Genomic DNA, 18,660 nt, shown 5'->3' with positions numbered 1-18,660 from the left:
GCTTTTTCCACTCATGTAGTCAAAAACTTCCCAGGGTGAGAGATCTGCTACCAAACCACCCTCTGATGTTAGCAATAGCAAAGCTGTGGAGAGGAAATGAGGCGATTTAATTTTATTTCCAGGCTTGCTACTGGCTCTGTTATCCCAGGATGCCATCTCGCTCTTTATGGCTGCTTCCTCAGGTGTAAAATGGAGCCATTACCACCTGCTTGCTCCATGCTACCGATTTTGCAGTCTTGCACGTCGGAGCAGGCTCTCTGCTCCTGATGGCTATATGTGCTGGCAGCCGGCACCCGGACTTGTGTGTTGCATCTGATGAGATTTGACTGACCCGAATTAATTAGCACATGCCAATTTGGGAAGGTAGTGAGCCGCCTCGTTTCATAATGCTGGTTTGCTGCTATCACATCTGTAAAACATCCATGCTTATCTTTTGCCTCTGCCCAGTTCTGTGCGGCATTACCTAACGGTGACAATGCATGCCTGAAAATCCTGGCTGCTTTTGCATGGAGAGCATGGCAGCACTGGTTAGTTTTTGGACAGCCGAGTCTTGCAGAGGTGTGTAAACAGCTTTACTAAAAATAAAACAAAGATATCTCCCCTCCACATGCTATTACTATATTTATGTGAAGGAAAAGGTGCCCTGCCCATGCACCTTGCTCAGAAGACTCTCAGGACCTCACACTGGGGACTCCAGAGGGTGGGTCCCTGTCTCCTGCTAGCAGGGTGCTTCTGGTTGCTGACCCTGCAGTGATGGACACAGAGCGTGCAGTATATAGGGGCCTTGGGCTGCTCATGGCATATAAGGAGGATGTACTCATGCCGACTTGAGCACATGTGGTGAGGTTAGCAGTTTGAGCAAGGACAAAGCACCAGCACTGAGAAACTAATTTGTGTGTTTTTCCACTGCCTGGAAAGACTGCCAAGAGGATGGCCAGGCCCCTCTGTGTTTTGAGCAAAGGCAAATTCTGTGTACTGATAATATGTGATGATGCGACTGTAACTCTGTGTACGTTTGGGAGGCACTTGGAGACTTCTGAGGCTGTGGGGGAATGAGTGGAGAGCTTGCTGCTCTCTGGGTGCAGGATGGATTGGTTCAGGTTTGTTTGGGACTGAAGGCACCATGTTCCTCTGGCTGCATTTAACAAATATATCTTTTTGTATCATGATCAGTTGCAGTGATGGGGGGCATGTTGCAATGCAGCATTTTATCTTTGTACCTACTTTTCTTCTTCCTTGAAAGACGCTCATTATCTAATGCTCATGTAGCAAATCACAGCAGATCTGTCAGGCGGTGTAAAGCTCAGCGCATGCACGAAAGTGGCCCGTAGCAGGAAGCACCACGTTCCAAAAACTCTACTCTGCCACACGGTCTGGAGGCACGTGCATCCTCCACCAGATGTCAGCTATATGAAGATGTATTTAAAGGAGCCCGTCACACACTCGTAAAATTTGGCATGGTTATATGTTAACAGAATGTGGCACTGGACCTCACACAGCTGTGGATGAAGTTAGTTAGCTTTAGAGCCTTAGTTTTTGCTTTTCTAATTCCTGTGAAAAGGTTAATGACATATTCCTTCATTAATGGAGAATGATTGCTTATTGTGTGAGGGTTGTCTCACATAACACAGGGATGGAAATGAAAAGTCAACTAAAATCGATAAAACCGTGGCATGAAAATTATTATCATATTTATAAAACACGCCAGCCATGTGTAATAATAAAGTTTATCAAAGTGTGTTCTCTGTTTTAATCTGTGTTATTAAACAAAGAACCATTAACTATAATTTAGGTCTCCATTTGCTAGATTTCAAGCTGCTTTGCTTGAAACACTGGATATTACTGTCAAATAGATTTCTAAATAGATTTTTTCTAAAGAGAAATGTATTTGATAACAGATTCGGTTAGAATTCATGAGATTTTAAACATTCATAAATTCTCTTTGTTTTTTGATTTACAACTCACATTTTGGCTGCCTGGCAGAGCCAGTGCTTCTCACCTGCACTTTCACATCAAGACCAGGTTACGGGCTCACACACCAAATGACATTGCCAACATTTCAAGCTAGCATAGCAGCCATTTTTAGCATAAAACCTGATAAATCTTGGCTAAAATGAAAAGGAAAGAAACTGTGGAAAACAAAGTCATTCCTTAGTCAGGGAATTGCTTTCCTGAATGTCAAAGTTTGCAAGTAATGCAGTGAGGCATTGATGGAATAAAGCATCAGTCTGGAAGTCTCCAAGGCCGTGGTGTAGTTTAGGGGAAGAAAAAAAAAAAAAAGACTAATTCGGTGTTTCTTTGGAAAATCGAAGTTTTATAGTTGCCTGTGTGCTCTTCACTGGCTGCTGGCTTCACTGACGGCGTGGTGCAAGGGGGAGCCTTTGTCGTTGTTGAATAATCATAAGGATTAGAAATATAGTTGGCTTTTGTCTTTAGCTTTTAATGACAGCAACAAATGACTGGATAGATGGCTATCTCAAGTCCTGAATGTTATTATCCATTAATTTACCCACTCAGATGCATGTATAAAGCCCTCACTGCCAGCAGTAGCTGCTACAAGACTCCTGAAGGAATGGAGATAGATAGTTGTTCCCTTCGTTTTGCATTTGTTATCTCCAGATTTACTTTATATGGTTACTGCTGCTGCTTCAGAGAGCCCAGGCATAATTTTAGCAGTATTTTCTGGTATTGTTAAGGTGAATTAACAGAAATGTGTATATAAAGTTGTTTGCAAGTTGGGCTTTCATGAAGGAAAAGTCTGAAACTTTTGAAAGTTTAGGCTGTGATATATAGGTCATATTCCCGTTAGCAAAAACAATTAGTAATAAATCCACTACAAATACAGAGCTAAGTAGAAGGCTAAATAAATTCAAAATTATTCTTCACTCAGAGAATGTACATATTTTTTAGACTAAAACAGTAAGTAGCTTGGGGGAAACCTCCCTTGCTAACCCTGTGTAATGTGTGATGGAAGTATCTAAAACATATTATGGAGCCCTGGCCCTGCTTTTCTCCCAGCTACAGACTGCAGTGACAGTAGTGTGGGAAACAAGAGGCAGATTTCCCGTGTTACTTCAGCTCCTCAGCTGAAGTAAAAGATGCTCCTGCACAGCTGTAACATGACAGTCCCCTTGTAATTTAAATATATTTCATATAAGTATTTTACAGAGTTTGGCACAGCTGTCTATCTAGAAGCATGCATGGCAGCCCCTGAAAAATGTAAAACCTTGCATATGTCTTGCAAAGAAAAAAAAATGTTTCATTTCCTCCCTTCTGAGGCATTGTGGGGCTTTGCAAGATCACACCAGCCTCCCTGAGCTAGCTCTGCAGTTACATTGCTTCATCTGTGCAATGTTTATGAATTGCTTCCCTCAATTTTATTTAAAGTATAGTGATCAAGATCGTGCATGGTGTTTTGTATGGTTCCCACATACAGAACTCAACTTCTTATATTCTAAAAAATGTAGAGGTGGATTTAAAAGGAGCTGAAGATTATAGAAATTAATAAAAATATAGTTCAAAAATGATGGGACTGAGAATAACAGAAGAGAATTATTTACATCGATATGAAAGAATGACTTGTGAGAGAGGTCTTCTGGCCTTTCACATACCGATCTTCATTTGCTTTGTGCAAAATTGAGCATGGCAGCCTTCTTGGTTTACATGAGGTAAATATTTGTGGGAGTTAATAATGGACTCTATTGCAGTACAGTTGTTTTTGAATATTGTCAGAATTCTATTAATGATAAAATATTTTGTATGTGATAAGAAAATATCAAGTGGTACACTTTATATATACCATTATATACTGTAGCTTTTAAGAACAAAAAGCATAAAAATATATACCATATATATTTATATAAACACGACGTGGCTTTATTTGCAGTTTATTTTTTCTAAACTTGGATTAAAGGTAACACCTTGAGGTGAGTTTAGTTTTACAGCCTTTGAGTAAGTCTTAATTCTGATCTGGATGGCTTGGTGTGTATCATCAAGTTCTTGTTCTTTCAGTCCTGCATCCTCTCCGCTCCTACACGCAGTTTGCATTGCCATGTGTTCAGGGTCACACTGGTCACAAAATGTTTTTGAAGAGCGGTGCTGGTTAGGGCTGGGGTGCCAGGGGCCTTACCTCAGCCCTGGCACACGGCCCCTTGCACTGGCAGGGCCATGGGCCTGTTTCTTCCCCCCCCCCCCCCCCCCCCCCCTCACTCCCCAGGCAGATTAACTGCATTTGCATCTGATGAATTTTTCAGGCACATCCACAATATGGTGCCATTCTCAGGATAGAGACGTTAGTGCTTCAGGAATGGCACCGTGCCTTTGTTTTGGTAGCATTGTTGGTGCCTCCACAGAGCAGTCCTGGCTCTAAGCAGGACCACAGGTCGCAGCGAGGAGCAGCAGGAGGAAAGCTGGCCATGTGGGGTTTGTGGTGCTTAGGAAAATGTGTGGATGGGGAAAGAAAGTGTGCATGTAAGCATCCTTTCCTGGAAATAAGTGTTTGGAGGAAAAAGTGGGTTACACAGTCAGCGTAACAAGAGGAGGAAAAATTGGCCTTGCGCTGCCTGGTCAGGTCTGGGCTTCCGGGACATTTCATCTTCCACAGACTCATGCATCCATTTCTCCTGTCCCTCCCTATTCCAGAGAACAGCCCATCTTCACCACCAGAGCCCATGTCTTCCAAATTGACCCCAGCACGAAGAAGAACTGGGTCCCCGCAAGCAAGCAGGCTGTAACTGTTTCCTACTTCTATGACAGCACGAGAAACAGCTATCGGATTATCAGTGTGGATGGAGCCAAGGTAGGAGGCTGATGGTACCCCGGCGTGTTTACTGTGTGGAGAGGATCGTGGCAGTCAGCCCTGGCTGGCGATAGACATAGATGGGCGGCATTGAACACATAAGTTCATAAATGCTCACTTTTTTTTTTATTTATATAAACCATTGTGGACAGCTGTAGTGACAACTGAAAAAACACAGAGCAACTGAAAAGTGATTTTTCCAAAATGAATTGACCTAGACAGGATTCTATCACTGACTAGTTTTAATGAGCCAAGAGCTTTAACTGCCAAAATTTTGTCTGTAGCACAGTATCTAAACACACCACCTGTGCTAGGTAGATAGCACTGTGGCCTTTTTGGTGAAAAAATGTTCTTTTTAAAGGGAACAAGGAGACAGATATGTGCAGACAAGAGCTTTTGATTTAAATGCCAACTGCGTATTCCCTTTTGCATGGTTGAAATGTTTACAGGTTAGCACTTAATATTCTACTGCTTTTGCACTGGAGTTCATCAGCATTGGGTGACAAATTAGGCATGTAGACATTCCCTGCTGCCCATGCTTTTTCTCTTATTTTGTTTTGCATCCCCAAACAGTGTGCTGAAGTATTTCCTGCAAGAATCCTGGTCACTTGGGTTGAGTGGGTTGCTCAGACAACCATTTTAATACCTTTAGCACCTTCTCCCTCTGATTCGTCCCTCCAAACTAACTTGTAAGGTGACCGCTTTCCCCTAGCAGACTGCAGATGTGTAAGGTAAAACATTTCACTCTTGCACAGAAATCATTGGTCATTTCTGTCATTTCAGTCAAAGCACAAAACACAGAAAAATGAGATATGTTTACAGCCTGCTCATCTGTGTTCCCGTTCAAATGAGGGTGTTTAAAATGTCACTGTCCTGGGAGAGAGCTACCTCAGAAATCATCCCTCAATAAACCGCTTATATCTGTCATGCCTACTTCACATGCTTGTTTTTCCAAACATCCCCTGTGCTGCATTTGGTTATATATTGGCTTATAAATCAGCCAAACCGCCTGTTGAAATTGATGGTGATGTTCCATTGAGATAGGTACAGCACGAATACATTGCCATCGTTACGCTGTCAGTGCCGGCATCCTCAGCTCCAGAAAGCCCCTGGTTTGCTGGGGAGCAAGCCAAGCCCTGTGCAAGCTGCTGGGGTTGTGGATGTGTGTTAAGAGTGATTAACGAAAAGCAAGCAATTATTGCTGTATGTGTTGGAGTGGGGGGGCTCAGGGCAGTGCATGCCCTCAGCCAGAGGGTCCTGCCCAGTGCTGCAGGGCATCCAAGCTCCGCTCCTTCATCAGCCCAAAAGACACCAAGAAGGAACCAGTCCCCCCGGTCGCGTGTACCCCAGGAGGCAGTGAGCCTTTCCCATTAAAATTCTCTCCTGTGGCTTCCCAAGCGAGAATCAATCACTCACCACATGAATTATTCGTACTGTATTGAACCTTTGCTGATTAAGGAGCAGGTCGAGAAGAAATGGTGCCTCCACGCTTGCCTCTGGAGAGTCCCATTACCTGACCTGTCTGCTTAAGAGTGCTGATATGGAAAAAGGACGGTGTTTGTACCCAGCTAATGATAGAAGTTGCTTTTTTCCCCTCAAACAACTATTGCTTAGCATTGTGACCTACTTTTCTAGTCCAAAATGAAGCCTGGTAGGACTGTGAGGAAGAATATAGGCAGCGCTGGTTGGCTTTGTCCTGCTTTCCATTCATCTCACTTATTAGAATAGAGTCTTCGTGTGTTGGCAAGTATCAGGCAGATTAGCATCGCTGCGGGCAAAATTATCCCTCTTTTAATGACAAAAAGCTGAAACTCAAGTGAAAGGAGGGACTTGGGCCTGGAGGGAAGGTGGAGATGAAGGACATGTATCACTTACAACTCTCCATCCTTGTCTTGGCTGCAAAGTGGCTGTTCTAACAGTGTGGGGCAAACACGTATAATGCACACTGGATTGAAGAGAACTCTCATTTAAATCCAACTCAGATGCAGATACTGGATTCTTTTTTAACCTTATGTTGACTTAGAAAGCAACGATAAAAGTACTTTAAAATGATTAAGAATATTGGGCACTTCACTTAAACATTGTTCTTACTCAGTCACATAAGCTTCAGGTGTTCAGCATGTTACCCTGGGCACTGTGTTGAGTTGCAGGTGTGCAGAATAAAATGGGGCTGCCGAAACCCTCACTGTCCTACAGAGCATGGGGCAGGCTGCACGGCATGCACCAAAGGCATGCTGAGCACCCTTCTGAGGCTTTGCCAACCTGGTAGGCTGTGCTTTGTGTGTGGTGACAAAAAACCCCACTGAAATGCCTGGGGAGTCAAGCATGGAAAAGCAGCAACCCAGGATTCATAATAGCTTGTACCACTTTAATTCCTCTCTGGTTCCAAGGCTGGGAGAGAATGGGTTTTATAATTCCTACATCTTCTACAGAAAAACAGGTGCTGTGGACAGTAGATTACAATTTATAGCAAAAGATTTCACAGATAGGATAAATGCATGCTCTGGATGATGTTAACCAAGATACCGTTACCAAACAAGGGAATAGATTAGTGTATCTTTTAATTACATTATAATTGACTTGTATGCTGTCGAGAAAGTAATTTCATCATGATGTTTTAAGAAGTTTCCAGCCAGAGGCTGTATAAACTGTAGCATAATGAGTGCTGGAGGAAATGATACAGTAAAATGCAAGGGCACACACTGATCTGGAGTTAATGAGACAGCCAAGAGACTTTACCATATGAAAGTCCCCAGCATTGTGGGCAAAAGTCAAACCTGTTGAAAAAATTACAAACTATGGCAATGATACAGGGAGAACATGAACTCAGAAGTGCCTGGATGCTCTGTAGCGTGTGGGGGAAGCCATGTGCAAGGCTCCTCATTAAAAGTGACCTACATTATGCAGCTTTTTAGAGGTGAAAAGGAAGTTTGAAAGCATGGAAATTGCACAGGCCGATATCCTCTGTCATCCTCTGGAATAATGCATGGCAGTGTTCTGACCAGTGGATCTGTTTGTTTTTATTTGTTATGAATTGGAAATAAGCATTATCCAAGCCAAATAGATGAGGGAGAAGATATGAAACTTGTTTCTGTATAGAATTTGAGAAAGAAGTATAACCCTGTTGCACCTCAGAAACAAGCTTCTGCCCTCATTTTCAAATGTTCTAAATTTATATGCCTATAAAGCCTAGGATTGCAACAGCATTGTTTTTATATTTTGAAAAATAAGTTGTTAATAAGGAACACATAGCTATCTTTAAAACTTAATATCCAGCAATAAACTTGATAGTGGGACATTTTGAGACAGCTGCAGCAAAGAAAACTGAGGCAGGAAGAGTCATCTCAGATGCCAGTCTGAAGTTGTTTCTATGGGATGCTTAGTCAGATGGCCAGAAAAAAATCAAAATTGGGGTCAAAAGACTAATAGATTGCAAAAGTAGTTTTGGTAAATACATGATACAGAAAGAAGGGGTTTGTGTTTCAGGGAAAAAAAAAAAAGGTCGACTGACACTCATTCCCAGTTGCTAGATGATTTTAAAGAATTTATTACCTAATGATTACCTTGAATATTAAAGATCAGCCACTAAGTCAGACATAATTGTGCTAAAGTATTGAAGAGAGAATAAGAAAAATTGCTGTGCTGGGAAAGCAAAATCAGTGGATCTATTTCTGAAGTAAATTGCAGTCAGTAAGAATACAAATACGGGCCAAATTTTGCCAATCAATATTCATATCCTGTTCCCCAAATTGAATACAGTACATGATACAGTATGGTGAAGCTGTTTGGGTGTTAAGAGGAACATACGCCCTTACATTAGGATCTATAAGGGCACATCCTGCCAAGAAGGACCAGTGTGTTTTGGAGAGCAGAGTGAAGCGTAGAGGGACAGAGCCCTGCAGCTTTTGGTAGCTGGTATTTGGGCCAGAAGGAATGGATGATGTGTAAATCCGTTAATATTTGGTGTATTTCTGGCTGTCTCAGTTCCTGTACCAGTCCTAATTGGTACCCAGTGTAATAGCTGCTCCCCCCAGCCTCATGACCGTGTTTTTTCTGTACTCGCGAATGGAGGCAGGCAACCTCTGTACATTTATAGGAAATTCTGAATTCTACCAGTTCTGTACAGAGATTCAAAACAAATAATTTCCTTTGCCTGTGGAAATTAAATTATTTTAAGTCAGAGTTGTTAAAAATATTCTAGGGTACTTTGCCAAAAGGTGACTCTTCGATTTAAGGAGCTTTCCTTCACAGGGAGAAAAAATTGCGGGGTATAGTAACATGGATGAAATTCCTTCATTTGGCTAATTTTCGTGTGTGTGTGTGTTTTTTTCTTTCATTGACGTAAGTTCAGCCATTAAACCAATATCAACTGTTTCTCAGGAAAAAACTAACGAGTAATTTAGATATTACAAAGTTGGCACTGAATTAAAAGCAGGCTTCTGGCAACTTGTGCTGTGCAACAGCGCTGCACTGCCACGGTAGCCTTTAACTGTGCCTCTAAGACCTCAGGGATGTGATTCGCAAGGAAGAGTGGTAGGAACAACCCTGACAGGGGCTGAATTGCATTCAGAGTGGTGGGTTTGCTGGTCCCGTGCTGGGTGAGCTGGCAGGAGCGGAGCAGCAGGCAGGGGCATCCAAGGCTGCAGCAGGGCGAGCATGGGACCTCCCAGCACTTCTGCAGCCTTCACAGTGCTTGGCTCTATTGTAAGCAGATAATGAGTTGTGTAATTTGGTACTGAAACGATCAGGGGGTGTTTTACTGCCTTGGGTAGCCAGAGATAAAGGGAGGTAAAAGAATGTTAAAAGTGACCTCAGAAAGTGAAGTGTTCCCTCTGCCTCTTTCAAAGCTCATAGAGAAATCCTAAATTAAACGTTATGATTTTGAAAGGTGTGTGTGAGCAAATATGTGTTTTGTCAAAGGGACGGAGATCCTTTTATTTCCCGTTTTGCCTGCCCTAGTTTTACACACTGTCACTGCCTGTCACTCGTTTTGTGTGCTGCCCGGGGTCAAGCCAGCTGCCCGGTGCCTGCCGAAACGCCAAGAGGCTGTGCTCCTTGCCCTGCTGGTGGTAGTACTGGTAGGGCTGTCACTGCCAGAGAGACCCTGCTGGTAAAATCTGGTTAAATTAGCAGAAAATACTTCTTATTCCATCTTCACAGGTCTTTTTTCACTGCTGAGTAGCTGAGCTGGATATTTTTTTCTTTCAAAACTTTTTCTGCTGTGCTCTTCTTGCCCTTCATGCGACTTCTTCCAGGCTTCTTTTCTGCTTGTCCCAGAAGGATTGCTCACCACAAAATGGGGGTCATGAGCTCCATCCTACTTATACTTCTGACACTGAAAACCAACATGAAAAGGCCCTTTCATCAAGAGGGCAATGTGTGACACTTGTTACTGTCTGAGGAGCCCCAAAGGTGCATCCCAGCTCAGGAAAGATGCTGTGCTGGGGTAAGGCAGAGGAGAGGAGAACGGGCTGTGAGCTCTGGAGCTCTGAATGATGCAGTGATCCTGATCCAGAAAGCTTCATGTGCCAAGAGATTTCCAGTACTCATCTAGCTCAGTACTATAATACAGAAAAGCGTGTGTATTTGGTTGCTTTCATCTTCTCTTTATTCCTATCATAGTACGCTAAGTATATCATGAACTATTGCAACTAATTTCAACAGGATTATTAGTGCTGGAGATGATCCTGGAGCCATAACAGAGTACTTCCAACAATGGAACTAATTAACCCCCACATAAAAGAGAATAACATCTTTTGAAATATGAAAACACAAACAATTGTAATGCATAATTCTGTCTTCCAGTGTGCACAGTTTGTATATTATAATAAACATCTCACTGCTTTTCTGCTAGTGAGATGACGAGTAAGTGAAAACATCAGTTGTGGCTTTATGATCTTTATAAATATGTAAATATAATACAGACAAGTACTTTACCATTGAGACTACAACTATAATCATACCTGTGTGTACATATTAAACTTCTGCAAATCCAGAGTAGAGCCTTTAAAATGATTTGATGCCATTTAATCCACTGCCATCCGATCAGTTTGCCTGGTAGGGCAGCTGCCGTGGGGCTTTTCCCACTTCAGATTTCCGAGCAGAAGCTGGAGGTTAGTGCTCGTGTCCCAGACACCTCCTAGCACCAACTGCACCACACAAAATACTTTGGAAGAGATGCCTGAACAGTGTCTAGCTGCTTCTCACCATCCCTTTTGGGCTTGTTGTTGCTGTAAATAATGAGGCTGGATGGGGCTGCTCTCTGAGAGGCAGCTGCAGGTTTTGTAACGAAGTTTTCTTTGGTTTTGTGTGACGAGCAGATTAAGAGCAGGAGAGCATCTGTCCCACCTTGGGTCATAGTGCACCAGTCTAACCCCAGCTGTGGTCTCTTTCACTCAGCTGAACTATTCACAGTAAAGAATTTGTATTTTGCTGTGCTGGTTTTAACATTTATTTCCCAATTTCATTTAAAGATGTTGTAGAGTTGTGGTGAGCGTAACTTCCAGATTTGTAGCATCGCAGTGAAGGGCTTCAGAGGGACTCTGAGTTTAAGGGAAACTTGCCACCAAACACGAGGCACAACTTGCTCAGCCTATGGAGTATCCGAGAGAAATGTGAATTTTGGGGTGACACCAGGAAAATGCCTCTGATAATCTGTCAGGCAGTGAGTCACTAAACTGGCAGATGCAGCGTGCGAATAGAAAACAAAATGCACATTTAAAAATGAAGATAAATAGCTATGTGCAGCCAGCACACGGAGGTGTACAGTGGGTCCTTCTGTTGTATAAACCAAGAGCTCATATTCTTCTTAAAAGACTTCTTTGAAATAAGAGTGAATGAAATTAAGATAAAATGACAGCCCCCAGCGATCTTTAAATATTTGTGTTGTCTGTGTTTGTAGTGTACCCCTCTTGACTAAGCTGCTTATGTTTGTGTTTCTCTCTAGACGTTAAAATAACTTGAGAATATTTTCTTTGAAGTTTGGTGGTGAGGAAATACAGCATAAGGGAGAAGCAGAGCTGTCAGCCAAGCATGGGACTACCCACTTGCATCATCCTTTATTTGCTTAAGGTGATATCAAATATTCAGAAATTCAGGCTGAGGGGAGGTGCAAGGTTTCATAACTGATAAGACAGTACTTTGCCTGCAGTTGTGTCTGCAGAAGAATTTTTAGCGGTTGCCAGGACTGGTTTGGATAGGTAGAGCTGGTAACGTTGGGTGTGCTTGTGCAGACAGGTCCTTGAGTGAGGGGAAAAAAAAAAAAAAAGTGCTGTTAAGGCTTAACTGCAGCAGTTATTTCCGAATTGCTAATACCAGTGGAGATGAGCTGGGAATGGAGGGAAGCATTAAAAATGTTTGTGCAAACAAGACCTGGGGCTGTGAGTGAAAGAGAGCTTGTCAGAAGCTGGGAAATGGAGCAAAGTAAATACCAGGAAATGTGGTGGGTCCCCTGAGACTGCATCAGCCACAAGTCCTGAGCGCCTGCTGAAGGTGTGTTTTGGTTGGAGCTGTGCAACTCGTATCGCTTCGATGTTTCTCTATTAATCTCTTTCCAAGTTATTACATTTGAAATGTGAAAAATCCTCTGCTCATTGTCTGGATTATTTCTGGAAGGAAATCCTTCAGAAGCCAGTTAGTAAGCTGAGGAGAACAGATAACACAGTGCTGGCAACAGCTGTACCTTTGACATAAGAATGGAAGCACATCTGCCGCTGCTTGATCCTATCTGGCTGATTTTCCTCCTTGCCTCTACAGTGCATGCATGTGCCACCGGCCCTGTGGAGAGAGCGCACACAACTGAATCACAGCATCAGTGCTGTGGAAACCTTCTCATAAACACAATTTATTACTCTTTAAAAAGTAAAAGTTAAAAATCCATGCTAGCGGATTTCTTGCTGCACCAGCAAACGGGGAGACTTCTGACTGGGCTGTTTTTCCCTTTTTATAACCTCTCCATAAAATTTCTTGGAAAAGCTCTGTTTCAGGTCACAGTCCTTGATTTTAGTAGAGCTTTTGAAGAATCTGTAACAAGTTTTTGGAGAAAATAATCCATGACTATAATTAGGTGAAAATTGACGGAAAAAAATCAAGATTTTTAGCGAGATCGTCAACACAGGCACAACATCGTAGGGTTTGCAGAAGCTTTCCCTTACCTTTTTGGTTTCATTAGATATACGGAGCAAAACCTTGGGGAAATGTGAGTTTTTACCTCATAAAACCTTTCATACTTGCTCACCAAAACTCAGGGAGCATGGTAGTGCTCACCTTGGGTGCAGGCTTTGCAGTGTGCTGCTTTTTTCCTCCAGAAGCAATGCTGAGGGGGTTGGTGCCTGGGGGTGAGCTGAGCACATGTTCTGTCCCCTTGAGCTTTCCTCAGCTTCATCCCAGAAGGACCTTGCTTGATTTGTTACAAGAAGCTCTGCCTCCTCTGCATTATATTAGGGACTTCTGTCAAGAATTGCAATTAATACAGCACTCGTTAGCTGTTGGTTGACTAATATGAGACTTTTACTCCCTCTTATTATTATTTTTTTAAGTTCAGCTACTGAAAGTAATAAAGGATGATTTCTATAAGCTGTGCTTTATGAAGCTCTGAGGATCGCTTGTCCAATGAAGCAGCTGCATCAATTATTTGTTCCCTTCTACCCCCTGCTGTAGTGCCAGAGGTGTATAATACTTGGAAATCCCCACTCTGAGAGTTAACGTATCAGACGTGCTAATCAAGTCATGCCAGATGGAGTTTATAAATAAACTACACTGCATTGTGTATTCTTAAAATTTAAGCCTCAAACATAATTCAATGTAATATTTTCCTAGCTCAAAAAATATAAATAAATAAATAAATGACAATGAAGCAAACAACAACAGCAACCAAAACACATATTGCTCCTTCCTTGATTCTGGATTGTGGGGTTGCATCCAATGGCAACACAGTTGTTAGATGGAAAACAAGGAATTGTGTAAAAGACTGTCAGCCACTAAAAACTAAATGACATCCAAAGCTGGTTCTCCCTGAGGAGTGAACAAAATGATCTCACGAGCCCCAGATAACCTCCACCTACCTTTATTTTCTAACAGCAAAATAAGCGATGAGCCATCTCTGAGGATGCAGAAGGGTTTTTATTTTACATTGTCTCATGGCTACCGCATATGTTCAGTTAGGTTAGCATGTTGTTCCTAAGTGTTGCCAGGCCTGATTGCCCATGTCAGACTGTCATCTAACTGTGACCGCTTTTGTGTGCTTTAGAAGATGCCAAGTAGATCCTGTCCTCTCCCAAGAACAATGTACCTGTTCTTGGTCATTCCTCATGCCAAGGGACACAAGGCAGTAGTAAACTACGTCATTGCTGACTGCTCGTTGGGGTGTGTAGGTTACTAATCAGAACAGAGGCATTTTTAAGGATTCCACTTGGCCATGGACTTGTCATTCTTCCTGTGTCATACTGCTCATGTCCTACGTCCCTGCTCCAGGCTGCTGGCTTCTCCTTCCCAGACATCATTTCAGCCCTGTCTTTAAGTAGCATTGGTCATCTTTTCTTTGTCTGACTCATTCAGTTTCTGCATCTTTAACTACTCCTACCTTTCTGCAAGTGCTGTTGTGACACATAAGCACTAGGACAATTTGGGATCCTGGGACAAGGCATTTCTGACCTCTGCACAGGGGCCTTCAGGCTGAAGAGAATCACAGGAGGATGTTGTGAGGCAGCTTCAAGGATGCAGACAAGGATGTGTGCTTAAATGCTTCATGTAGGCATTCGGTTATACTCTGCACAAAGGCTAGATGCTTTATTAAATCCTCAAAAGCATGAATGTGATATAACTATGTATTTTTTGTTGTACCTAACTGTAGATAATGCAGCCTTCTCCCCTACCCTATTTGTAGTCACCAGGAAAAAAAACAAAAAAAAAAGATCTCCACTGTGTTCTCCTCCAATCTCTGATAGGTTAGAAATCTTTTTTCTCATGTGAAAATAACACACAAGCATATTTGTCTGTACATTTTATTAAGCATTGCATGAAATTCCTGGGTAACAATTTGTTCCAGAGCAGAGGGTCTGAAAAGCCTCGCTGTAGCTTTGCTTCATGAAACAGCTGCTGGTGCTCTGAGCCGGGTGGGTGGATGTGTGTGCTGTGCCGAAAAGGAAGAGAAATTCTAGTCAGATGTCAAAGCAAAAATAGGAGATTTTAGAGATTTAGACTGGGTGGAGGAGGTGGGAAACCAACTCTGCAGAGATGTTAATTACCTCAGGAAGAAAAAGAGCACAATGGAGTAGGTGTAGCAGGAGATTTGCTTAATAGAATTCACATCACTGTGAACCCACTTTTGTTGCATTTAGACAGGTTCTTGGTGAGGACTTTACAACAGAAATATTTTAATAGAGGAAAAACAGTTATTAGTGTTTTTATCTGGAGGGGAAGGTATTTTTACATCTCTTTTCATCAAAAAGGCCAAAAGCTACTTCCACATCCAAGTCATGCATGTTTTTTGTTTGATTTGTTGCCTTCTGGGGTTAAAAATGGATTATGCTGGGGATGGAAGGTGGATCTCTAGGGGAAAAAAAAATATCCAAACGCAGCTGTAGAAATGGCCCTTTTCCATGCAGAGCAAGCAGCAGCAGCACGTGAGAGGTGTTACTCACAAAATGTGAATCTCCTCTCTGTAGAGGGAGCTTGGGCTGAAAAGGAAATGCTTTGGACTGCAGCAAGTCCTCTTTGGCTTCTGAGGAGCCCTGGCATCCTTCTGCTCGCATGGTGTGTGGGGATCACTGCACTTCCCCTTCCACTCCTGCCCCCTTAGCACTGCACAGTTATGGAAGCTTGAAAGCCATGCGTGGGTGAAATACTTGCATCCTGGTTAACCGGGTAGAACAGAAATTCTTGAAAAGCAGCAGCTGGCCTGGCTTGCCAGCACTGTGGGGGTACAGTGCTCAGTGGCTGGAGCAAGAGCCTGGCGAGGCTGGCAGTGGATATCCTGGCAGCTCCAGGCCCCCCAGTAATGTCCAAGTGATGCAGTGGAGCAGGAGGAACAGAAACACTGAGAATTTCAGTGGTCTTTTTAACATGCTTATGATTGCTTCCAATCTACTTAAGATGCTGCTTTCTGTTTTCCCATGCTTTTTTTTTTTTTTTTTTTTTTTAAAGACCTTCTACAAAGACTTAGCAAATAGGGTGGGGAGAGACATTTCATCATATCTGCTGGCCCTGATTTGTAAAACAACCATACTTAATCCTCCTGCGTTACAGGTTCACTGTTTTGGCCAAAGGCTGTTCTTTCTTCCATCCCAAGTTCTTGCTATGAGTGTGTCTTTGTGCCTCTCCTGATCCCTTCTGGTAAACAGACTGAGCTGGGGACGCTATTTTCCTTTTAGTGGAGCTGTCTCAATTAACAGTGCGTATGTATGTGCTAGCTTTGTGGGACTGGACATGATCTGACATCACGGGGTCACAGCTAAGCACTTTATGTATGCAATCCAATGTGCAGGTGCTGCTACAGACTGCAGGTTACTTTTATTTATTTTTTAATTTGGAAGGAGACAAAGAGCTCTAAACGCCACACAGGTTAGCACCTTCCTCATGGTATGATTTCACTCGTGTGTAATGCGCAGTTTCTGCCTCCATAGGCCAGTAATACATTGGTGAAAAGGCATTGCATGTAAGTCTGTTGGCAGAGATACAAAGCACGGTCGATAGCGAAGGATAGTGCAAATCATGGAAATGTAGGTGGATACATTCTACAAAGGAGTTGCTAAATGTTTGGGATAGAGGGAGAATTTCTCAGCAAATCCACCCTGTCTCGTCTTCAAATCCGGGGTCAGGAGCACTTCTGATTCCTGTCAACTTGGTGAGCTGGAAGAACCTGCTGAGCCTGTGATCACTGTAGCCAGAGGACTGGCAGCTTCCTTCCCTCTTAATTCTGTTTTTAGACCGAGATACATCTTTACTGAAGATTAGCAACCTGGTGGGTTGGGGAAATTAAATTTCACAAGGGCTGCAAACTGGAAAGCATATATTGAGAGGTGTGAAAATGAAATGGGGAGGTTTTAATGTAGTGACTTCTTAATGAGTAGATACTATGGTCTTGAGCCTCAGGGCTTTTCTGGAGGTGAGGTTACTTCAGAATAACTGGTGATGTGATTTTAAAGGGGAAATTCCAGAATAATTACTAACCTGGCACTGTTACCCCAGAATAATCATCAGTGTGGTGTTGTGACATGGAGTTTAGGAAGGGACCCTTTAATTACTTGCGGCTTCCCCTAAAATAAAAGGCGGCTGTGTACACTGCTCATAGGGTATGAGCGGTGTGAGCTGCCAATAACAATTTTTCTTCTGCACAGGTCATCGTGTGACCTCTCTGCTTGATTTATTTGGCAGTTTCTCTCTGTGGGAAGGCAGCAAGATGGGTCTGTTACAGCCTCTGAGGGTTCTGCTCTCTGCCAGCTTATTTGCATGGCTGTTATCTGATGAATATGCCCGGTGTGTTCCTAAACGTCTGGAGTCATTGCTGGTTGATGTAGCACTACCTTGTACTGTGAAAATTCTTCAGTGTCATCTTCAAATAAAAATTTAGATCTGTCAGGATTGTTTTTCTCCCAAAGGAAGTGAAATTAGTATGAGATTTTATTTGGCTCGTGCAGACATATCAGGAGTGTTTGCCATCTGATACGCTGGCATCTAGATGAGAGCATAGGCAGATTTTTTTTTAACCACATGTAGACAACGCAGTCAGTGTGATGAATGAGTTTATTATTCTGTGAGGTGCTTATTATATTATGCTCCCCTTTGCCTTTGTCGGTAGGGAGAACTCTTTAACCACTTCAGGGACTGCACTGCAGTTGATTAGAGAGCTGCTTGGCTTTTGCATCCATTGCTCTGGATGAAAGTCCACAAGTTCATGCAGTTTTCTGATGCAGCTGGAATTCCGTCGTATGTTATAGGAATGAGGACCAACCACAAAACTGTCTCATAAGAGCACATTTGAACTGATGAGTGGATTATGGTAATGGATTGCAGGTAGGGGTGGACAGGAGCCTGGGGGCTTCTTCCAGGAACAGCTTTCAGACAGTGCACTTGCCCTCCTCTGCTATTCCTCTCAGCTCCTTCTTCCTTTGAAAGTCAAAAATTCTGGCCCATCCTTCCATCAAAAAAGGAGACTTTACTGCTGTTGTTGAGCACCCTTGGTGCGATGGCCACAGACACCTCCCCACCTCCTCCCCAGACTGGAAACGTTGTCTTGGGTATAGGGAGGAGTGGTCAGGAGCATTTTCTTTCAGATTTCATGTAGCTAGGGTTGAGCCAGCTGTGGGGCAGGGGACAGGCTGCAATACCTGGCAGGATCACAAGCAACCCTTTTTCTTTGAAATACCAACACTGGTTGCCACCTTTCTTTCTTCTTAGCCCAACCATGGTGATTGCTTGCTAGCAAATGTAGCTTCTGCTCTTGAGAGATTAGCAGGTTTACAGGTGAGGAACTGAGTCCAATGTGACAGCATCTTCCTGCAAGGGTGACGGGGTAAGGACGGGGAGGAGGACCAGGTGGCCAAGTGTAGTGTCCCCGTTCTCTGGACCGTTCCCGTGCAGCTCTGAGTTAATCTCCTTAAACTTTTCCTTAGGTTTTCACTTGTCTGCGGGAGCGCAGGATGTCTGGAGTGCCTGACTGACAGAGAGGGTTTGAAAAAAAGGTAGAGCTGGCTTCCAAGCAGTTTTGCTAATTGCAGCTTATTATAAATTTAACAGATGAACTGTCAGTTTCTTGAAGGTGTGTGATCACCACAACCTTTTCCTGGATTCTGTGCTGGCTATAGAAAAAAATTAACCTCTAAGGTGCTACGCTAATGTGCTTCATCTCTGTGCTCAATAAGATG

The 18,660-nt window shown here is 43.0% G+C and overlaps 1 protein-coding gene across 1 annotated transcript in view; it reads left to right on the top strand.

Moving 5' to 3' along the window:
* HOMER2 (homer scaffold protein 2) overlaps positions 1–18,660 on the top strand; it is a 60,227-nt gene that overhangs the window by 16,524 nt on the left and 25,043 nt on the right. The window contains exon 2 of the mRNA XM_084293417.1: positions 4,642–4,798. Coding sequence (XP_084149543.1) covers positions 4,642–4,798 — 157 coding nt within the window. The remainder of the gene's footprint in view (positions 1–4,641; positions 4,799–18,660) is intronic.

This window comes from Netta rufina, assembly GCF_964035555.1.
Source record: "Netta rufina genome assembly, chromosome: 11".
NCBI classification, from domain to species: Eukaryota; Metazoa; Chordata; class Aves; order Anseriformes; family Anatidae; genus Netta; species Netta rufina.
Note: the sequence above shows the minus strand (reverse complement) of the source record. Positions and strands in the feature narration are given on the sequence as shown.